At 40.7% G+C, this 24,425-nt stretch overlaps 1 protein-coding gene across 1 annotated transcript in view; it reads left to right on the top strand.

Annotated features, from left to right (window-relative positions):
• The first annotated feature begins 724 nt into the window (after nt 1–724).
• Nucleotides 725–24,425, top strand: part of LOC121613198 (immunoglobulin superfamily member 21-like) — a 29,118-nt gene continuing 5,417 nt past the window's right edge. Inside the window, exons 1-7 of the mRNA XM_041946503.1 lie at nt 725–861; nt 8,722–8,834; nt 13,026–13,147; nt 13,412–13,530; nt 16,246–16,361; nt 17,572–18,094; nt 23,890–23,990. Coding sequence (XP_041802437.1) covers nt 801–861; nt 8,722–8,834; nt 13,026–13,147; nt 13,412–13,530; nt 16,246–16,361; nt 17,572–18,094; nt 23,890–23,990 — 1,155 coding nt within the window. The 5' untranslated portion in view covers nt 725–800. The remainder of the gene's footprint in view (nt 862–8,721; nt 8,835–13,025; nt 13,148–13,411; nt 13,531–16,245; nt 16,362–17,571; nt 18,095–23,889; nt 23,991–24,425) is intronic.

Here is a 24,425-nt window from a genome sequence, read left to right as displayed (position 1 = left end):
CATTTTAAATTAACTGTGCAAGGTTGGGGCAGTTTTTGCCATTTTCCAGGCATTACATACTTTTACAAACTCCTCCTAGAGAATTTCAGATGGCTCAGTAAAATCGAAGGACCAATGAAAAGTTGTTCGAATTGCCCATGTGGTACATTTCATCTGGCTGTTGCTGTTGTGCATAGTCATCGTTTGTTGGTAACAAAAATTCACAACCATTGAACAACATTAGGGGATGATGAAAAATAAATATTTTATGGTCATAACATTTTTGGCCAAATAGTAACACAAGTCAAAACAAACACTGGACAAACACAGTTGGAACACATTCACGCTGCTCAGATGAACTCTTTGCTTTGTGGACACAGAACTTGTATCTAATGCCACACTCAGGCTCCTGAAATACACATATCATCTTCATGTTGTTTGTATATTCTAATACTTTTATGTTGTGTGTGTATAAAGCTACTTCTAACAACACACACAATGAAAAAAAAAAGGAAGGCAAAACAGAGATGGAGAAAGGAAGGGGGTGTTAAAACACTGAGGCAGAGAAAAGAGAGAAGTAGAGATGGAGAAACAAAGATTTCGACTGAGAGGTAGAGAGACCAAGCTGAAGAGAGAGGGATAAAACTATAGTTAGAGAGAGAGAGAGAGAGAGAGAGAGCTGCTGTAATCCTCTGACTATAAACCGGAGCAGTAGAGTGAGGGAGCCTCAGTGTGAAGGATGGGAGATCAAACGCTGCTGTCCTCCTCCGCTCTGATGACAGATGGAGCATCCTTCGGTCTGAACTGCAGCACCCAGCAGGATGACTGGTCTTATCGCCGTCTGCTGCCTTCTCCTCTCTGCTCACACTCTCCACACAGCCGGTAAGTGGACATAACCCACAATGAGCACCCTCTCCAGGACACGTGTACACTCTCTGAATGAGGGGAAGATCAGACTGCTTTTCTGATGCTTGTGATGATGATTTTACCTGTGTTTTAATTTTTATGTTCCAACATGCAGACACTCTGGTCTGGTAGATTTTTGTGGTCTGCAAGGTGTGTTTGTGGTTTATAACTGTAAACTGAGGTCATTGTCACCAGTCGTGTGATGAATTTAATCATGCTTGATTGAGAGCAACTCATTACTTATACTGGATTTCATTAATCGAATGGTGTGTGTGTTTGTGTATGCGAGTGTGTGTGTGCCACACAGGTGTTTCTGTATTTCTTTAACCCATCATCATGATCACTGTCGACCTTCAGAAAAGTAGTTTGTCAAATAACTCTGTAGCTTTTCCCAGGTCTTTCAAACATATCTAATGGTCTCCATCAGCAAATGAGAACACTTTGTCTGTTGATGGAAAAAACATCCTTTTGGTTTTTAGGTATATTTATAAGTAATAAATGGTGGCACCTGGAAGGCATCAGCACATGTCTCCAAAGTTAGGACAAGAGTTAATGTGTTTTCCATGTTGATAATGTGAGTTTAGTTTAGTGTTAAATGCTGCTGTAAGTGTTCCAACAGTCCAACAATGGTTTTCTTTCAGGATGAAAATCTACCTGTACACAGTTGCTTGAATTCTGGATGTCTGCCTTTACTGTTGTCATAGTTACTGTGCATTATTGACAATGCAGTGAAAACTTTTCAGAAGTGTATTATTACAAATAATAAGTGTGTGCCATGAGTGCTGTGAGCAGGACAACAGAAATAGAGCTCAAATGCAGACAATGGAGGCAGAGCTGGTGCAGATCAATGATGTATTCACACAAATAAGGTTCTAGGCTTACAAGACCACGAGGCAGGAAGGCAGATACAGGTGACGGGATTCCAGGACATGGGTAACAGGTCTGATGGCTGACACTAAGTCGTTGCAAGCCAAAAACTCAGTTTTCTCTGTCTACATGGCAACACTGCAAATGGAGTTTCTGTATACCTTCACCCTGGAAGAAGTTTTCCAAAATCTCCATTTTCATTAAAACTGCAGTTGTGTGTTGACCAAAGGATAAAACGCATAGTAAATATACTGAGGAGAAGGAGCACGGGACCATGAAAGTGCGACACAGTAAAAGCAGACATGATGGATCATAACCAAAGCAAGTTTTAAGACTCTGCAAGTATATCTTTATATAATAATTTAATGAAAGGCTAGATTACTAACAGCACAAAACTACTCAAGCGTGCAGACCCCCAGATTCACTGTGTGACAATTGTTTTTTGGTAATTTGATTAATTTCATATTTGCTAGTAAATTTCCATGATTGAAGTACAAAATCAGCTAAGGTGGTCTGAACATTATTACCTAATACTGTGGCTCTGTCTTGGAGAGGGGCCCTGTGTCACAATCTTAAAACATTTATAATTTTAGTTTGTGCTCATACGGAAATACTGTTTTTAATCGAATTTCCATAAAGGGTCTGAAGCTGCTGTATTCTGCTGTGTGCACTGCACTTAATGGAAGCCTGAAGGCAACAGGGTATATACACAGTGCAGAGCCCAGTATTCCTTGCAGTTGTTTTCACACTGGGTTGTTTTGCATGTCACGAATTACATACAGTGACAAGGTTTAGTGCCAGTGCAGGAAGTAGTGTGTCTTTATGAAGCCAGGAGGAAAGAGAGGACGTACAGGTGTGATGATGGATGGGCGTGTATCAGGTCTGACTCAGAAGCAGGAGGATGCAAACATTCACCTGTTATTTAACCATCCACAGCTCTAATCCTAACCTGACTGTTTTAATAACAAAAATCTCTCAGTATACAAAATACAACAAAAGGTGTTCTGTGATCAAAAAATAACTAAAGGCACTAAGGATATTCTCAAAAGGCAACAAGAAACAAAAACAACTCTAAGTTGACAAGGCAAGGCTCTAGGCAAGGTAACAAAGACAGGACTGATGTGAACCATGGATCATACAAGACAATCAGGCACAGGACAGGGGAAACGCAGACAATATATACAAGAGGTAAAAAGCAACAGGTGGAGACAATCAGGGCGGGGCAGACAATCAGACAAGGGCCTGAAACAAGACAGAAGTTAGGTTTCACAATAAAACAGGAAGTGCTAGACACAACATGACGCCAGTGAACAAAACCTCAACAAACATGACGGGACATGACAGGCTCCTGTTGATGTCTAAAGCAAAACATATTTTGTATTAAAGGGAATTCAGATTTTATGCAGCCTAGTGATGTGTCTTCAGAGCAGGAGAGATCATCTAGTAAGTTACCTAATGCTGTTTGGAGATTATTCCTCTGGGGGATAAAAAGCCCATTGTCTGACTCTGACCCATATTGCTGAGGGTAATCTGTACTTAAAAATGATGAAATGCTTGTGGCTGTTCGAATCACAAAGCGCATGGATGTTAATCCCAAACCAGAATTCACAGAATTTCTGTCAATGATCTTGGGAGCCTCCGTCTAGAATTTGGATTATGAATGATTCTCACTTCCCACTGCTAGAAACCACAGAACTGAGGCAGCCTGAAGCCCTCCATCTATGGCATATGGAGCACTGATACAGTCCACAGTGCCAGTATCAACCCTCCTGTTTCCAAAGATTTTCCCATATTTTACCCTTCCACTGCCCTCCCATTTAAATATTTTCCTGTAAATCTCCCATATTTTTAACCTTTCTAAACAAGCAAAGAAAAAGTTTGGCTGTAAGGTTGACAGGAGAGATAACTGCCGGGCTCTCCGGTAATGCAGGTGCCACCATGTAGAACATTAGCTGTAAAAGTTTGTGCAAGTATCTCACTTAATTTGGAGGAGGCTTACCCGTACTTCTTAAAGAGCAACTTTATTAAGTATGCATATTTTACAAAAAGTCATGCTTTGTAAAATATTGCACAAAGATTTTAGTGTATCACAAATCTGCCAAGCATGACCACATTCAACAGGCGCAGAAACTTACTCCAATACTCCAACATATTCCAGAAACATTCTCCAATCAATGCATTCATGCTAACCTTCCTATCCATTTTCAAAATCACAGTTGAAGCACAATGTATGAGATATGTAAATATTCTTCACATAAAACATGTTTAAACTCAGTGCTGAATATATATGCCCTTTTGTGTTTTCATTTATGTAATGCAGAGATGTTCAAAACATTTCACTTTCAACCAGATATCTGGTTCTGATCATCAGGTCAAAGGTTATTAATGATAAAATACTACATGACATTCCTACTAGCCTTAGCTGTACTGTGTGTTTAATGCTAATTAGCATTATAACCATTTCTGTTTGTGTACAGACAGAAACAGATACAGTATGTATGAGCTTTATTGGTCGGTATATTTTTTAACTTTTGACAGATACAGGCTAACCAGGAACTGACTCCAGCTCTGCACTGAACACACTGACTGATACTAACATCTCACTCTCAGAAAGAAAGTGAACAAATATATCCCACAAAGGGTTCGTAAAATACCTGTGCTATTTCATCACAACATTTATTCATATTCTTCCTTGATGCCTTCCCTTGCTAAGGTTAAGGGCTTATTGTAAAATATTTTCTCTTCTTTTTAAGAAAACATGTCAGTTGAACTGTTTGTGTGGTCAGTGTGGATTGCAGAACTTTTTTGTTCTTTTGCTCTGGAAAAGAGTTTCTGATGTTCAGAAGATGAAAGGAATTTCGTATGTGAGTTCTCTTTCAGGAGGGATTTTGTCCTGAAGTCAGCCATATGACAGATGTGATTGCCATGAATATAGAACTGAGCACTGTGATCTCTGGTATTAACATGAGGTGGATCTCTAATATTTACCATTCAAAACAGCTTTTGATTTGCCTGATGTCCATCACACCTAATGCAGCATGTAGCAGAACCAGTTGAACAGTCTTTTGGTCTTTGAACTTGCTGCTGATGTGTTTGAATGCGGAGGCTTATCTAACAGCAGAGCAGACTCTCTGCTTTCTATATTGGGAGCCATTTACAAAGGGGAGAGTAGTTTGGCTGGGTAAGCCAGCTTTATCTCCTCAAAGACAATACAAGACATGGAATATCAAGCAACTTAGAGTGCACAGCCCTCTATAAAGGCTAAGATGTTGAATTGTTCTTTTTATGTCTGTCATATTAAAGTAGGGCAAAAGCAGCCACAGTCCACAGCCAAAGCTAAGCTGAGTGGGGACAGCAATATCACTCCTCAATATCTCATTTCACTAACCTTAATCTCATTCCAAAATATGCTTTCCCTCAGTTAAATGATTGCTTTCTGTTGTTTACAGTGGACACTATCAATCAGTCATCATGTGCGAGTGCTGTTTTATTTTTTTTTCATAATTTCAGTGTTATTCTGATATGTCTTAATCTCTGCGCCACATTGTTTGTGTGTGTTGTGGAGAGAGACCAAAGCTTGGCGAATGCCTGGCTCTTTGGATGAAAAGCTGGAGGGAGGATTAAAAGGAAAAACATGGGAAAAATAATCTGCGGGCAAGCTGACGTCATGCAGTACATGCCAGCGTTGTGGAGGTGAGGCTAACTGTGATGACAGAGGGCATCAGAGTGCCTCCCAGCACTGCCAAGCTTCTCCTCTGCAAGGTGCCTTTCGTCCCAGTCCATGTGTGCAAGGGCAGCCATTCAGCTCCTGGACATCAGTTCACCCCACCTGAACCAGACACACACATTGTTAAGGCTACATCAGACTGGGGCTTTGTTTCAGTTCTTTGGCTGATGTAAAATTCATCTTTTACTATATATTCCGAATACTCATGGATTGTTTGTGAATTCTTTATGAGAAATGCTGTTTTATATGTGAAAATCCACATTTGCCTAGGTATGAAATTAAGGTTTTCACATGTCACATATCATACATTTACAATGTACACATATCTGTAAATGAACTTACATGTGAAATTTATATAGACATAAAAGGCAGGAGCTGAAGGTCAGAGCTGGGGACCTCAGGCAGGAGGCCAGGCCTAACTGTAAGCTTTATCAAAAAGGACATGTTTAAGCCTACTCGAGCCTACTACCCAAATGTAGAGAGGGTGTCTGTCTCTCGGACCGAGACTGGAATATTGTTCCACAGGACAAGAGATTATTGGCTTAAGGTTCTGGTCCCCATTCTGCTGGAGACTTGGGAATTAAGACTGCATTCTGGGAACTCAGTGTTGTAATTGGGGTAATAGCTCTTTGAGATATGATGGTGCTTGACCATTTAGGGCTTTGTAGCTAAGAAAAAGGATTTGGAAGCTAGTGCGAAGAGTTTAATATAGGAGAAAGGATGCAACAGGAGGAGGACCACATGGGTGGAAACCAAATGATCTGCAGGTCATCCCACCAGCAATGAGGCTGGAGATGTGGACTGGAGTCCAGCAGCAGGTGTGCCAGTGGAACCATGGAAACAAGAGGCTGCTGAAACACAGCAACAGGAGACTGCTGCAGCACATGAACCAGGGACTGCTGCAGCTTACAAACCCAGAACGGTTGCAGCTCAGGAACAGGTGACTGCTGCGGCTCAGCAGGAACAGGAAACTGCCACAACTCAACAGGAATGAGAGACAGCTACAGCACAGGATTTCTTCATTGCTCAGAAACTGATAACAGCTGCAGCTCAGGTTCAATGGATCGCTACAGCAAAGGAACAGAGAATTGCTGTAGCTCAGGAACAGGAATCACTGCACCTCAGCAGGAACAGGAAATCCCTGCAGCTCAACAGGAACAGTGTACTGCTGCAGCACAGGAACTGGAGACAGCTGCAACTCAGAACCGGGCCCAACAGAAATCCAGGAGTGGGTGTTGACCAGGCCAGTGACAGGTGTCAGCTGGACCTACACCTGCTGGGAACCAGGAGCAGGAGTCAGCCAGACTTCTGACTGGAAACTAGGAGTCAGTGTTAACCAGGCTGACCAGGAACCACGAGCAGGTGTTGGCCGGGCTGCAGAATGTGGACAAGGAGCGGGATTCGGCCAGGGCTTAGAGTTGATTGCTATTTCAAAGGAGGTTATGGCACTCAGCTTATCCTTAACGTCCGTGGAAATGTCCATACACAAGGGGAAATTATCCATGACGGAGCTCAACTCCTCCAGATCCTCCAGCGGGAAGCTGCTGTCTGCTGCATCCATTTCTGGTCAATTCTGATAAACTAAAATCCATGTTGAATATTTTACAAACAGCATGACTTTGACAGACGTTGCTCTTCATTAAGTATGGGTAAGCCTCTTTCCATTTGGTGAGATCCTTCTTGTTCTTGTTCTTCTTGTTTTATAGGTGGTTGCTGTTTGAGTGAATGATTCCTCGCCAACATTCTGTCACCTCCTGTAACAGAGGGGAATGTAGCAAACACATCAAATAAGAGGTTATGCCATACACCACCATTACAACCAACCTTTTTTAGAAAAAATAAAATAGGGAGATTTAAGGGAAAATATTTAAACAGGAGGACAGTGGAAGAGATGGGTAAAATATGGGAGAAACTGGAGGGTCAAGTGAACACTGTGACAAGTACAGTTTTGCATTTCATCTACAGTGCATATATTAAGTCACGGTACCTGCAAAACACCATGTGAAATGGTGTTTTGCATGTAAAAAAGAGATTAAATGTATTTCACATGTGCTGTTTTGTAAGAGAGTGCAGCTGAAGAATTGCAATCTGCATTAATAACAAATTTAATCCCACTGGTCACAGCACAGCAACATATAAATCTCCGGCTGAAATACTGTTGGTCCTGGGGATTGGTGTATGTAAGCAGTGAGCTGTGCGAGCTGTCTGTGTTAATTAAACTAGCAAGGGTCAACTTTTAGTTCACTGTCGAATACACTTGCAGGCCAGCTGGCCTTAATGGATGGAATGATTAACACGCTTTGCTGTTTTAACAGCACCAGCTGATGCTGAGCTGCTAACCTAACAAACAAGAACCAGAATGCCATAAAGAAATGGAAGCAGCAGCAGCAGCTGTACATTTCTGCTAAATTTAATCCCATCCTCTCCCAGGGATAGAGTCCCTATTAAATATTGGTGTCAGGAAAGAAATCTGGAGCACTGTACCAAATACTGCTGCTGTGAATACAGCAAACAATATTTTTGTTTGCTGAAAGTTTTGATCATTTCATGTTGTTACTGACTACATAGATAAATGATAGCAATGTATCATCCAGTGCTATTTGAAGGTTTACCTGTACAATCTATTTTTTTGTTTCCTCTGTATAGCTTTATAGTTATAGTCAAAATCATCTTATTTATTCCACACTTTACTGACGAGGACATTTCAGATATACACCACTGAAAGGCAGCAATGGAATATACAATACATGATGTCTGACTATGTAATGTTATGGAACTACAACTATGTCTTTTTGTGCTTTATATATCAACAAGTGCCGTTGATATTGTTATTGATTTTCTTATACATCTCTCTGGCTCCAGGTCACTGGCACAAACCAGTGACTTTGTACTTTTTCATTTCACTCCTCTGGCGCGCATTGTGATCCTTTCTTGTTTTCTCTTTCTCATTTTCCCTGCACTGTTTGGCTATGTGTTGTATCTTTAATATATGAAAGCACACTACAGCTTCCCCTAAACAGACTCCTCTTCATTAACACTTCTCCATGCAGATACAGAGTACAATGGCAGTTTGAAATGTTACATTTGGTTAAGCATCTGCAATGTAAAGGGGTAAGAGAGGTGTTGATGCATTTTTTATGAAGGTACAGTTTGCTGCATAAGACCATTACAGTTCAGTGTAGGAGCCATACAGGCGAATGTAATGCCATTTCCAGATGTCTCCCATGCTTCTTTCTTTGCAGGTTATTTGACTGTCTCCATTGAGCCACTTCCTCATGTTGTCATTGGAGACACAGTAACACTCAAGTGCAACTTCCAAACCGATGGCAACCTCCGAGAGATCGTGTGGTTTCGGGTGAGCACGCAGGTGAATTTATGCAATAACAGCTGCTTGCCAACTTCTCTAACAGTTGTAGTTACTAGTCACTTTTCAAATTGGGATATATATAAAAAAAAAAAGTAAAACGCATTGTTAAAGATTAAACCCATGGTCTCCAACTGTTTTGACTTGTGACCTCTGAAAAGAATAAGTACTTATATATGATACTCAAGTACATTTTGCTGATAATACATCTATATTTTTATGCAAAAATGATTTTGAATGCAGGTGCTTGTGGTCAGGAGTAGTGTTATAAAGATAAGATATACTTAATTAATCCCCAGCTGGAGAAATTCAGGTAATGATAACAGGCATTTTATATATATATAAAAATCTCCTTCTCATGGCTCTTGTGCCATGTATATATTCTGTATGTATATATAAGTGTGTGTGTGTGTGTGTGTGTCACAGTAGAATAGCACAAAATAATTTGTGTATGATAAATCACACATCAGTGCAAAAACAATGCAATGTCATGACCCGTGCTGTGCACACCAGTTTTTTGTTAAGCTTCCCCTTGTGTGTTGTCTTTGTCTGGTTTTTGTCACATCCTGTGTTATTTTGAAGGTTTATGTTATGTTTCTTTGTTTACTTTACTTCCTGTGTTTCCCATCCTTGTGATTGTCTGATGTGTTTCACCTGTGTGTCATCAGTATTCCTGCCCTGTGTATATAAGTCTGTGTCTTCCCCCCAGTCTTTGTTGGGTCATTTGTCTGCGTCACCTTGCAGTCTGCGTTTCCCTTACTGATTTGAGAATCCCTTGCCATAGCCATAGTACCATAGCCATAGTACCATAGTCATAGTACCATAGTGAGTGTTTCGTTGCGTCATCCTTGTCCATGTCCGTGTCTCTGTTCATGTCTGTGTTTTTCTCTTTTTTGTCTGTGTTCATGTTCGTGCCTTGTTCCCGGTGAGTGTTTGTTTAGTTGTTATGTCTATAGTCTAGCTTTGTTGTTTTGTTATCGCTAGTTATAGCCGATTTTCAGTTCTTTGTTAGATTGTTCTTTGGTTTTGGTTTTATTTCATAGTAGTGTTATTTTCCTCCGAGTTTTCAGAAGTGATTTTCTTTTCTGTTGTTTTGTTAGTAAAGTTTTAAGGTCTTTGTTAGCCGTTTGTTTCTTCCTCCTTCGGGAGCATTTTCTGTTCTTTATTTTATACATTGATAGTTGTTCTTAGTCTTGTCCCTAGCTCCGTTGTGTTGCGTGTTTGTGTTATTCTATGTTCCCCGGTGTTGTCTTCATTCTCTCTGTGTGAACCCTTTTACCCTAGTGTGTCTTAAATCATAGTTCCCTGGGTTTTGGTTTTCGTTTGTGTTCTTTGTGTTTAATAAATCGGTTCTTTTGAATCTGCCCTCCGAGTGTCTGCGTCTGGGTTCAGCCCATAGTTCCCCGTTAGATCCACACCTTCCTGACAAGCAATGCTTGAGTTGAACACTCTCATAGCTGTTAGAATGAAGGACCTGCGGTAGCGTTCCTTCTTATGGAGTGGATGCAGCAGTCTGTTACTGAAGGAGCTGCTGAGGGCCCCCACTGTGTTATGCAGGGGATGAGAGGGGTTGTCAACGATAGATGTCAGCTTGGCTAATATCCTCTTCTCGCCTACGTCCTCAGTGGTGTCCAGAGGGCAGTCCAAGGACAGAGACAGCTCTCCTCAGCAGTTTGTTCAGTCTCTTCCTGTCCCCCTTAGCTTCCAAAGTCCCAGCAGACCACTCCATAGAAGACTGCAGATGCAACCACAGGGTCATAGAACGTCCTCAGTAATATCCTACATACTCCAGAGGACCTCAGTCTTCTCAGCAGATTGGGACGACTTTGGCTTTGACTCTGTTTTCCTGTGATACACATCCAATGATGGCTGAATCATCTGAGAACATTTGGAGGTGGCAGCTGTCTGTGTTGTGTCTGATGTGTATATTGTGAAGAGTGACTGCATCTTCCAGCCCCAATGCCTGGTCGATATGCAAACTGTAGGGGGTCCATCTCACTGCTCACCAGGTGATAGAGGTGATTAAGTACAATCCTACTCGGGGTCTTCATCAGGTGGGAAGTTAAGGCTACAGGCCTGAAGTGGTTGGGCTCCCTGGGAAGCTCAGTCTGTGGCACTGAAACCACACAGGAAGTTTTCCACAGGGCAGGAACTCTCTACAGGCCAAGGCTCATGTTGAATATATGCAGAATGACGTGGTGACTTTTTTCGTTAACATGGCATGTTAACGTCTTTTGATCATGATCCCGTGGATGAAGGTGCAGCGATACTGCGCAGAGAATTAAATATTCGTCGTGAGATAGTTATCAGACCACGATGTTCTTGCTTTTCCACACAGTTATTGGTTTTAAGCCACCACCCGTTCTTCGTGCATCTGCCTTCTTTCTGTTAGCTGAGTAAAAGTCTGTGTTAGTTTAAATATAGGCTTAATTATTTAACATAACATGATATAGATGAGAACACTTTTTTCATTTTTAAATTTTATTTCATTCGTTAACAAAAAACAAAACATTATATGAACACAATATAACCAATTTTACAATGAAAGGGAGCCACTTAATATTTACTTTACAATGTAAAACATGATCAAAATGAGGTAGCTACCTCCATGAGATGATGCAGAGGTCTTACCTGTTTGAACCATGTTTTTATATTTCATTTTAAGCTGCTGCCAAGTGCGCTTCTCCCCCGTGGGATTGCACCTAAATGAAATAAATTAATAGGCAACCATTCAAGCAGTTTTGCGCTGTAATATTATTGTGATTTCAAAGGACTACATTTATACTCACGCATTGTCCCGAGCAGCAATGTTCTCCCACGCCGTCTCCCTCTCCTTCGCAGCTGCAGCAGTGTTGGACTTCCGTCCAAAAAACTTGTTCATATTCGCTGTATGAGCGCATTAAAATGTCTAATTTCCAGTGGCGTGAAGTAGGCAGCCTTCCGCTTCCCCGTTGCCATGGTGACTCCTCAAATCGGGGTTTCATTGATGCTGTCTTTTTATAGTTGCGGTGCACGCGCTTAACTCGAGGTGAACCTACTCTGAGTTAATCAAACTAACTCAAATCTGCTGTTGTGGAATCGAAAACTCAGAGTTTCCTATCTCAGAGTAGATCAACTCAGAGTTCAGGGTTACACTCAGAGTTTGTTGAACCTGCTTTGTGAAACGGACCTCTGATCTGCACAGTCCCTGAGCAGTTTGGAGCTGATGCCATTGCAAACACCTTTGACAATGGCACATTTTGCAGGAAATTTGAAGAGTTCCACTGTTACAAACTACCCCACAAACTGGGATAAACTGCAACAATATGAGTAAAAAATTAAAAATTGAGTCTGCGCCACAAAATATGCATCTGAAGAAGTTAATTCCTAATTTCATGAACTCTGAGAACCAATCAGGATCTGTCATGTTGTTCTTTTCCCCTGATGAGAGGTGTGTTTGATCTTGTACTCGACTGTAAATTGATACACAAACCTCCTGACCTGAAAGGAAGTACAAATAGCACCTGAATACACACATAGAAATGGATCCATACACTAATAACCAAATCCAATTTCAGTTGTAAAGATTCTCAGTTATCCAGGTCATGGTTTTGCAAGGACAGTTGAATCTAGGGCAACTGGATTGAGTTGTAGATACTTGAAATAGTTTCAACTCTCATCCAAAAGGTTTCTTCAGTTCAAACTGACTGGTGGGGAGTCCCAAATATTTAACCTCTGTAGGGCTGTTATAAAGATACCGCTGGATTCGTAATGCTCCTGGCTATTAGAGCTGTTGGAGTCACTTCTGGCCAAGTGTAAATGGAAGTCATTGGAATTGTCACATGAGGCCAAATAGTTGTTAAATCTCCAGCAAAGGGATGATAGGAAAGCACTAAAGGTGGGGAATAAGTGTTGTCATAGACCTCCTCCTCCCACAATGTGCCAGACAATGCAGAAGCAAACAAGAAACAGAGAAAGGGTTTTAAGTGTACTGCTTTTGCTTTGTAGGCAGATTTGATTAGAATCAATCAACCTTGGAGTCAGATATCAGTGAGGTATTTATTCATAATGAATACGTCAAGCTTCATTCATAGAGAATATTTTCATGTCTACATGTCTACAGACTGTATCAGGATTTACATGTCTCCATGGCTAATACCATAGTATCCAACTCAGGGTAGATAATGTTGTTTCCCGTCCCAGGTGATTGAAGGAGGAAGTGCCAAGCAGAAGATTTTCACCTACGATGCCATGGAGAATACCAGCTACTCCCACATGGAGGACAATCGCAAACGAGAGGACCTGGTCTACCAGTCAACTGTGCGGTAAGACAGGTTACCACTTTTGTACAAGGTGTGTTTTGTTCTAATAATCTATATCCTCTAAAAAAAAAAATAACAGTTGTGAAAACATTCACACCTGTAGTGTGCTCTCTTTTGACAGTGGGGGAGCAATGGCAGGGGAAGTGAATTTAGAGCAAACCCAATGGAATTTTTCCACTATCTCTAATCTTAAAAACCTGAATAAAATGAAAGACATAGTTAAAAAACAACACCCCTTTAAAACTTTGTAACTGTGTATATGAACAGGCTTCCTGAGGTCCAGATGGAGGATGATGGCCTGTATGAGTGTCATGTGGGGATCTACGACAGGAGCTCCAGAGACAAAGTGATTCTCGCCTCTGGCAGCATCATTCTCACTGTCATAGGTATGTACCTACACTACCATTTAAAAGTTTGGGGTCACCTGGACAATTTTGTGTTTTCCATGAAAAGTCACACTGTTATTTACCACTATGAGTTGTAAAATTAATAGAAAATATAGTCAAGACATTGACAAGGTTAGAAATAATGATTTGTATTTGAAATAATATTTTTTTCCCTCAAACTTTGCTTTCGTCAAAGAATCCTCCATTTGCAGTAATTACAGCATTGCAGACCTTTGGTATTCTAGCTGTTAATTTGTTGAGATAATCTGGAGAAATTTCACCCCACGCTTCTAGAAGCCCCTCCCACAAGTTGGATTGGCTGGATGGGCACTTCTTGCTTAGCATACGGTCAAGCAGCTCCCACAACAGCTCAATGGGGTTTAGATCTGGTGACTGCACTGGCCACTCCATTACATATAGAATACCAGCTGCCTGCTTCTTCTCTCAATAGTTCTTGCACAATTTGGAGGTGTGCTTTGGGTCATTGTCCTGTTGTAGGATGAAATTAGCTCCAATCAAGCATTGTCCACAGGGTATGGCATGGCGCTGCAAAATGCAGTGATAGCCTTCCTTATTCAAAATCCCTTTTACCCTGAACAAATCCCCCACCTTACCAGCACCAAAGCAACCCCAGACCATCACGTTACCCCCACCATGCTTGACAGATCGCGTCATGCACTCTTCCAGCATCTTTTCAGTTGTTCTGTGTCTCACAAATGTTCTTCTGTGTGATCCCAACAAGTCAAACTTAAATTCATCCGTCCATAACACTTTTTTCCAATCTTCCTCTGTCCAATGCCTGTGTTCTTTTGCCCATATTAATCTTTTTCTTTTATTGGCCAGTCTCAGATATGGCTTTTTCTTTGCCACTCTGCCCTGAAGGCCGGCATCCTGGAGTCGCCTCTTCACTGTAGATGTTGACACTGGTGTTTTGCGGGTACTATTTAATGAAGCTGTCTATTTCTCAAACTAGAGACTCTAATGTACTCGTCTTCTTGCTCAGTTGTGCAGCGGGGCCTCCCACTTCTCTTTCTACTCTGGTTAGAGCCTGTTTGTGTTGTTCTCTGAAGGGAGTAGTACAAACCGTTATAGGAAATATTCAGTTTCTTGGCAATTTCTCGCATGGAATAGCCTTCATTTCTAAGAACAAGAATAGACTGTCGAGTTTAAAATGAAAGTTCTCTTTTTCTGGCCATTTTGAGCGTTTAATCGACCCCACAAATGTGATGCTCCAGATACTCAACCTGCTCAAAGGAAGGTCAGTTTTATAGCTTCTCTAACCAGCTAAACTGTTTTCAGGTGTGCTAACATGATTGCACAAGGGTTTTCTAATCATCCATTAGCCTTCTGACGCAATGAGCAAACACATTGTACCATTAGAACACTGGAGTGATAGTTGCTGGATATGGGCCTCTATACACCAATGTAGACATTGCACCAAAAACCAGACATTTGCAGCTAGAATTCAATCATTTACCACATTGGCAATGTATAGAGTGTATTTCTGATTAGTTTAAAGTTATCTTCATTGACAAAAATAGTGCTTTTCTTTCAAAAATAAGGAAATTTTTAAGTGACCCCAAACTTTTGAACGGTAGTGTATTTCTGAGTTTGTCTCATGAATTTTAAATACAACATTTAAGAGAAGTTGGGGGATCCTCAAACTCATTAGGATTCATTCTGTGGGCACCATGATATCTGTACCTGATGTCATAGCAATCCATTCAAATACTATAGCCAAAATGTCTTTCCTTTTACATTTATTGGATAGGATAGCTGAAGACAGACAAGTAAGGGGGAAGAGAAAGGGAATGATATGCACCAGAGGATCCCACGCAGGTAGGAATTGATGCACGGCCCCTGTGGTAAAGACAGCCTTGGTACATGGGGTGCACACTCTAAGCTCTATGTGACCTCCTGGGGCGTCCCCACTGCAGCCAAAATTTCAACCTGCCGATTGTGCTAGAGGAAAAGTCAAGAGAAAGCAGAATTAATCCTCTGAAGACCATAAATGTCTGAACAAAAAAATTCATGCCGCTCAATCCAGTTGTTGTTGAGATAGTCCTTTGTGGACCGAAGTGGTGGAGTGGCACTGCCATCCCTAAGAGCAACACTAGCATGGCTAAAAATCCATCTACTAACACCTTCAAAGCTCTCTGATAAACATGTTGTATCTTGATGGTTTTAGAGATCTCGATCTGCTGGAACAATTTCTTGGTGAACAACTGGGCGTGTAACTGTGCTCACCTTCATGAAGTTTTGTCATGAAAAACCTGTGCTCACCGAACATATCTGGTAACCCACGCGATAGCTATGGGTGGATGGGTTAAAAAAAGAACAAAAAAAGCTACAAGATAATCCTTCCCAAAAAATAAAGTGTTGTTTTTACATTTCTATTTTGTAAGAGTTGCACAGAGCCATGGCAGCTCTGTACCTAACACACAGGAGATTAATCTCAACATCTCACTCTCAGAAAGCAAATTAGCTTATTTACCAAAATGTATTCCTGAATTGATTTGAAATGTTCATAATTGAAGATGCTCCCACAGCAGTCTGAACTCACAGTCACCACTGACTCGTCACCTCACAGTGATTTTTTTTTTTTTGCATTATTAGATAAATACCTTATAAGTTATAGTATATTGTTTATTTATTTTCCTTCAGTAAATCAAAAGCACTTGCCACGTTTGAGTGCCTTGTGTGTTTTCTCTGCAGTACCTCCCAAGTCAATCTCTGTGGTGGCAGCCAACAGCCCAGCTCCTTTCAGTCGCTACGAGGCCCAGAACTTCACTCTGGTTTGCATTGTTACAGGTGCAAAGCCAGCTCCCATGGTGAGATGGAACATTTCTACTCTCTATTTGAAGGACTCAGTCACAATAATCAAATTCACTGCTTTGTTTGGAAGGAAGGACGCTTCACGATCCATCCATCCATTCAGGGCCATCATGCCTGGGGGAACACCGGGTCAGTTGTCCCAGGCCCAGTGTCCTTTTGTGAAAAATGCATATTTTTGAAAACTGTATATAGTAATTTTGAGTCACATAAAAAAGATTGTTTTTTTAATCTTCCTAATTTTCCATGAAATAGTGGTCAAAAACAATATCTATAAATACAGTATGTACAGCAAGAGTACAGCTGTATTGTTTTTGAATGTGGATTATTCATATTGCTGTGTTAAGCACACAATAACAATAAAATAAAATAAGTCATTACATACATTGTTCATCATTAACAGGTGTCAGGTGGTGTAGAAGCTGTTGTCTGCGTGATCTGTTCAAAATGTTCCATGTACAAGTTACAGTGGCTATAATACGGGAGATGGCTGACCTCCTTTGGCTAGTTTGTTGAAATTCCCTTTATGTATAAAATAGGCAGTGACAAGACACAACTCTAGTAGTTGGATAATCTGATCCGAGTTGAAGTTGGTTCTTTCAACACACAGCTAACACATCCCTCAGTAGGGATGCTGGTTAATAGCACTGACATCAAAGGATATCAGTCTGTGAGGGGAGCACTTTCAAGTCCTCAAAGTGATGTGATTGCTTTGCAAAAACAATCAAAAACCAAAGTACATGATCAGTCACTATAAATCTTTGAAGTGATCGAAAATATTTGAATAAGTACAGTGATTCACAGTTTCCAACTCTAATGTAGGCTAAATATGTGTAAAGTTTGTGTTAACCAGCAGTCTCCCGTGTCTTGTAAGGTTTTTGCAATGAGGCAATGACGACAGTGGCTCTAATCACAACTCCTCCTCTTTTGGAAGGTTTTCTAAAATGATAAATGAGATTTATCAGGAGGAACAGTGACACTCTGATACCCACCATGCTTTCAGTCTTAAAGGTGAACTTCCTGTCCTTCAACCAATTTTAATTGTAATAAAGCAGTTGACTCAGTAAATGCTTGTCCTGCCATTGAGACAACACAGCAAGATTTCAATTCTAACAGAGGGTCTCTGTCGAAGGAAAAGGCTCAGGGTTATAATTTGAAAGGCTTCCGTTGTGTCTGTTAAGATCCCCTGCCTTGGTCCCTGCCTTTCAGGTGTACTTCAAACGGGATGGTGAGCTCATTGATGTGGTACCAACTGCCCAATCTTCCTCCCCAGTGGGAGACCAAAGCAAGGACCCAGTTGAAGAAAAGAGCAGGGGGAGGCGTCAGGCAGTGCTCTGGAGCGCCCAGGGTCTCACTAGTCGAGACATTGATGACACCAAACTCCAGAAGTCCCTGTCCCTGCTGGAACAAGAGGGGAAGCTGGCTCGACTGGGTCAAGATGGCCCCAATGGCCCGGAACAGAGACAAAAACAAGGTTCAAAGTCGGACCCTGAGCCAACCACCGAGACGATCCCAGAGACAGTGGTGAGTCGGGAGTTTCCCCGCTGGGTCCAGAGCAGCGACCCACTCTACTACTTCCAGCACCGGCAGCATGCAAGAGGTGATGGCACCATGGAGGTGAGAGCCATGTTGACCTGGAGCCTCAACCCCCAGCTGGACAACGAGGCTCTGTTCAGTTGTGAGGTCAAGCACCCAGCTCTGTCCATGCCCATGCAGGCCGAGGTCACACTGGGTGAGTCACGCACCAACACACTCTGGGTGAGTTAACATACATACTATTTTTAACAGACACACTGTTGCAGCATTCAAGACGAGAGGAAATGATCACATGTGTAATCATCTCCATCTCAGCTCTGGGTACAATGGACCTGACTTTTGCATTGTTTCTCAGCTGGTACAAACATGAGCCAACAATTTGCATGGTGGTCAAAACCCAAAACCTGTCCCATAGAAATGAGAACAAGAGGACAAAGAGCCAAGAATTTCCATCACCTTCTGGACAACTTCTGTTTTGTTAGTATTTAGCTGTAGACAATTATCTGCCATACAACATTTTATAGTTCAGTTGAGTCGAGGTTCGGCAATTAGTAGAGCAGACAGTTTGGAAACATTTTGGGGAAATGTTTCAAAAATGTAAACAAAAATGTATAATTGAGCATTATCTGCACAACAATGATAGGAGATACCTTTGAAACTGCTTACTATTTACCAGAGAGAAAACAAGGAGAATGCAGACAGCACTGGGCCCAGGACAGAACCTTGAGGAACACGATAACAGAGATTCAGTTGACTAGGCATAACTGTCGATTGTAACCAAAAAGGTTCTCTCTGACAGGTAGGAGGAGAACAAATCCAAAGTTAGTCCAGGGATACCCAGACACTGCCTGAGCCTCTCAATCAAAATATGGTGGTCCACAGTATCAAAGGCAGCACTGAGTAATATCAATACAGAACATTCTCCTGCATCACCCTGAATTAACAGATCATTTGAGACTATGGCAAGGGCTGTTTCTGTTGAACACAATTGACGAAAACCAGACTGAAACGTTTTTAACATATTTTGCTTTTACTTTTAATGCCTACTCCAAACATACGCAGGTATTCCTTAATAGGGGTTTTCCTGCTTCATTCTCCAAAAAATATACTGTCCACTGAAGCACTGTTTTAAAAAAAAAACTTCTGTCCATATGAAAATGCAAAAACACAGCCGAAGTGCTGTCAACAGCATGCAAAGCCAACAGGTGTTGATATAACCCTAACCCTAAGATCACACTGGCCAATCAGAAGCCTGAATGAAATCTCTTACTGGTAGGTTACTAGAGGTCCAACCCCTAAAGTACAAATCCTACTATTGCGAAGGTAGGATTCATAATTTTGCGACTATGGCGGGGTCTGTGTCATCGAAGTGTTGGATTCTGATACCTCTGTTCCCCAATAGTAACTGGAAGAGTAACTGTACATTTTCATGTAAACATGTAAAAAGTCCCGTTAGCACTATTTCGCCATTTCACAAAATCTCCTCACACACACACAAACACTCTAATCACAAGTCAAAACTTACACATCAACACTGCAACTGAGTTTTTGAATAACTTCATCCTGGAAGGAGTTTTTCAAAAGTTCTGTTTTCAGTCACCTGAAACTCCATTTGTGAGTGGATGAAAAGCCAAAACTCTCAAAAGTCACATTTTGACAAACAGCTGTATATGTGTGGCCTAGGCATAAGACAGCTGTAAGATGCTTAGCAACCACTTTTTTGAGGACCTCGACTATAAAAGAGAAGAAAATTTGGATTGTAGTGAGACTGTAGAAAAACTCTCCAGGACTGTTGGTCAGAATGGGCAAGGTATTGGATGATGAAAGAGGGAATTACTTTGCCAAACTGGCTAATCCAAAAATGGGCAAAGAGGTGTAAGACGGCAGAATGAAGCCTGGTTGCTGAAACCCAGTGGCTAGCTGTCACTCAAAGTGACTATGCAACACAATTAACTTTAAGCCTTAACATTATTTAAACAAGTGAGTTAGAAATGAAAAAATAAATCACTGCCCCAGACAAAATTAGCTATAGACACCAAAACCTTTGCAAATGTCTATAAACATTTTTATTATTTTTAGTATGTCCAGACTGAATTATTTGAAATAAAAAAAAGAGTGCTCACAAACTAACAAGAATTTGTTTTTAGGTTTATTTACTGTATATTTTAATGTCACTTAAATTTTGGTTTAGTCGATATGAATTAATTATAACCCGACAGTGCAGACTATTATTTTTAAGAATACCAAGGTATGCTATTGCCTCACCCTACTTTTAAATCTTAGAATTCAGTCCTCAAATCATTGTCTGCTTGGTGCCATGCGCTGGCAAAAAAAAAAAAACCCCAACCCATTTATTCCTTGACAAGAGCCAAATGGGAAAAAAATCCAAGCTTGTACTCAACGTGCAGTGCTTCTTTAGTCCTTCACCTACTGTACAGTATATTTAGCTTTTATAAAGCAGTACATATCACTGTGTTCACAATCAGTGGAAATATTTTAAATGACTAGATAATAGACTTGTAGCACGCAAAACCTAATCAGAATCCAACCAAATCAGAAAATAACATTTAATGAATAATGAATGTTTAGGGTCAAGCACTATAACATTAGTTTTGTCCGAATTTAGTAACAAAAAGTTGCAGGTCATCCAGGTCTTCATGTCCTTAATGGCTTGGAGTTTAGTTGACTGATTAGTTTCAGTTCTGTCTTCACTGATAAATATAACTGGGTATCATCTGCATAGCAATGAAAATTTTTGGAATGTTCTTGATAATGTTGCCTAAAGCACGCATGTATAGAGTGAATAGTAATGGTCCAAGCACTGATCTTGTGAAACTCTATGACTGACTTTAGCTGGTACAGAGGAATCATCATTAACATGTATAAACTGAAATCGTTCTGAAAAGTAGGATTTTAACCAGTTCCTTTAATCTGACAAAACTGGAGAAAAGCTGTCTAAATATACAACAAGTTTAGCAGCTGTTTCTATGATTTCTGTGCTTGAAGATGAATCTGCCTATTGAGGGCAGGAGGTAATGAATTTTGTCTCTAATAGTAAGAATTTTAACAGTAGAGTCAGTGAAGTGAAGTCAGTACTACTGAGAGCTAAGGGAATACATGCCATTTCATGAATACATGACATTTTTCGCAATGTTTGCTTTAATTTGTGGGTTTGGGGGTATACTGTGTTTTATTGTCTTCTTTTTTAGGGAGACAATAGTGTCAAGTGTCATATGCAATGAACAGCATAGCATATACCTCTGGTATTTTGAGACATGGCATTGAATTAAATGCTAACGGCTCACGTCTTTACATTTAGCTACAGCACTATAAGTACTATTCAAAACTTATTAAATGATGGTCTGATAAAAGGAGATTCTGTGAAGAGACTGTCAGGTGTTTAATTCAATGCCATATGTCAGAAGAAGGTCGAGAATGAAGTTAAATAAGTGGGTAGGTTCATGTATACTCAGACGGAAGCCAACTGAGCAAATAATGAGACACACGCAGTATTAAGGCTATCATTATCGATGTCCACATGACAATTAAAATCACCTAAAATAATCATTTTATTTGTTTTAATGACTTTGTTGTCATGTCATGTATTGGCCACCAATATATTCATCGCTGTTGTTACGACCCAGCCTTGGGGAGCAGGGATGTAACATAAAAGAGTACGGAAAAAAGACCAAACCTTGTCTCGAAATCAAAATCACTTTCAACGGGGTAAAAAAAATCAACCACAAATTTATTACTGAACAAAAAGAGGCCTGATGTACAGGTGAACAGCTACAATAAAGAAAAGAAAAAGAAACACAATAGCGCAAATATATTTACAGTGCAATGAAGTTAGTAAGTTGGATATTTTCGAAAAGCAAAACACCACAAAGAGCTATACAACACACAAAGCTACAAAACGAGATGTGGGGACAAGGCTTGTAGCAGGAGACGCCAGAACCAAACACCACTGCTGCCAACTCGAGGTTCCACCGGCAACTGGGGAAGACTCTGGTTTAAACGCAGGGACCAATCAGATGACGCCATCAATAGGTGTTCGGAGGAGGCAGGACTAGCACAGCTGCTACAAAAAGAGAGAACACTCACTCCAACTCAAAAACAGGGACCAAACAAAAAGGACAACACAGGGACAGCAACAAAGAACAGAACAATACGGCCAAGGCTGTAACAGCTGTTTATGCACAAATTCTCAGAGCTGATCACTGTGTGATTTTGATGTGAACCTAATCTTAACAAAAAGTGAAATACATCTCTGCAAACAGGCATCTACCCTGATGCTTTCAAAACAGATGTTGTAAAGTGCTGTTCAGTCTTCCATTCATCAGTAAGAAAGTGGAAATGTGCAAATTAACTGCTTTCTTAAAGAATGTCCTAAAGGAATTTCAGTCAGGCTTTAGAACATACCACAGCCCTGAAACTGCTCTGACCAAATTGACCTCAGACAAAATTCTGTTGGAAATAAGCTGTCAGTTGTTGTCCTCTTCGGCCTCACTGCAGCGTTTGATATAATTGACCATGATATCTTTATAAATCGTCTTGAACAGTTAGGTGGTTTTTCTAACTAAACAAGTTTAAAAAATACATCAAAAGGAGAAAGTTATATGTCAGTCTTGGAGATCACATGTCTGAGAAACATGACATCTCTTTTGGGGTTACACAAGGGATCCGCTTTGGTCCATTATTATTCTTACTATACATGCTGTCACCTGGTGACATCATTCGAGAGCACAATGTATTTTTACATTGTTGTGTAGATGTTCCATAACAGCACCATTTGGTTCATCTCTGCTAGACCAAATGATGCTGTAGCTATAGACTCCATTACTAACTGTCTTTTGGCAACAAGCAAATGGATAAGCAGTAATTTCTAAGGACAAAAGTGAAATCCTGGTTGGGGCTAGAACAAAAGGAGAAATGTTGTTTTATAATCTGGGCAAACTGACTCTTTATATTAAATCTGAGGTTACAAATTTTGGTGTTTTGATGTCAGATCTAAACTTCAAATCCCACATCAACAAGGTGACAAAGACTACTTTCTACTTTAGAAACATAGCTAACGTGCAACCATTTATAAATCAAAAAGATGCTCAAAAACTGATGCATGCCTTTATTTCAAGCCTACTGTATAATACACTATTTACTGGACTGTCGAGAGAGACTTCAGCTAATTCAAAATTCTGCAGCTCAGTTATTAACCAGGGCCAAGATGAGAGGGCACATTAGTCTATTTTTAGCTGCTTTGTACTAGCTTCCAGTAGCATTTAGAATTAGTCTTGTTGTTAAGTGGGTTTTATTCTCCATCTTATTTTACATAAATTTTCTATTCATTTTCATGTGAATCACTTGGTGCATGTGATTTCTTTGTTGTTAAGAACTTTGAGTTGCATTTCTTGCGTGAAAGGTGCTATAGAAATCAAGTTTGATCTTTATTATCATTGAAGGACTTTTAGGTTCTATATAATTTAAAATGTCTGACTGTGGAGATGTACTTTAGGAGGGTTGTCCAACGTTGTGAATTGGAGTTTTTGCAACTGGAGCAGTGAGAGAAAGGATTTGGGGTCAGTCAACACAATTACTCAGACCATTCAGTTATGGATAATGAAAATAAAGATACAGAATATTCTGTAAATACTGAAGTCAAACATACTCCCTGTCCTGACACATGCAGTTTCAAAAAAGCTTCTGCACAACCCCTTTTTTAGAGGACACATTTGGGGCTAAGAAGAATTAGCAGGCGCAAGCCACTGAATTCATTAACTCTAACTGAACTGAGAACAATAAACTGCAAGTGGGTCATCCTGAGCCTTCAGCACAGTTTGTACTGCTTCACTTCAGGTGGACATGTTGTCCCAGCAGGTTGGTATTCTGCAAATGTGGGTAGCCACATTAAGGTAACATGAACTATTATGATTTTCAGACAGCTGAAAGTTGTCGTACTGTACAGTCCAACATGGCTTTTTACTTTTCTATCAGCTGCTCCCAGAGGACCCAAGCTGTCCATGATCCCCAGCCAGGCCAAAGTGGGAGATACAGTGCGGATCTCTGTCCAGGGCTTCCAGCTGGGACCTTCTGCAGTAAGTTTACAACACAGTGGCTATTTAAAGAGGGAAAGCTCTGTGTAGTGCAAACAATGGCACCAATAGGTAGGGGACATGTCAGTATCAAAGATACAGACAGAACAAAAGAGGCTCTACTGAGCACTTTTCAAAGTGTACCGCAAGTTTTTGGATTGAGTTTCTTGCTTCCAGGCAGCAATTGGTTTTACTTCCTTTCTGTACTTTGAAAATCAGCCGAGACTTTAGTTACATTTCATCATGTGATGCAGGGACAATGATTTAAGTCTCCACACTGGTTCTTCAAGGAAGTGTGGGGTAGCTGTGGCTGAGGAGGTAGAGCAGTTGTCCACTGAACCGAATCTCGATGGTATGATCTCTGGCCTGTGCAGTGTCCTTAGGCACTTTGACATGTGTGTGATATCCCATTGGTGTGTGAATTGTTATTGCACCTTA

The sequence above is a fragment of the Chelmon rostratus genome, chromosome 10 (genome assembly GCF_017976325.1).
Source record: "Chelmon rostratus isolate fCheRos1 chromosome 10, fCheRos1.pri, whole genome shotgun sequence".
NCBI classification, from domain to species: Eukaryota; Metazoa; Chordata; class Actinopteri; order Chaetodontiformes; family Chaetodontidae; genus Chelmon; species Chelmon rostratus.
Note: the sequence above shows the minus strand (reverse complement) of the source record. Positions and strands in the feature narration are given on the sequence as shown.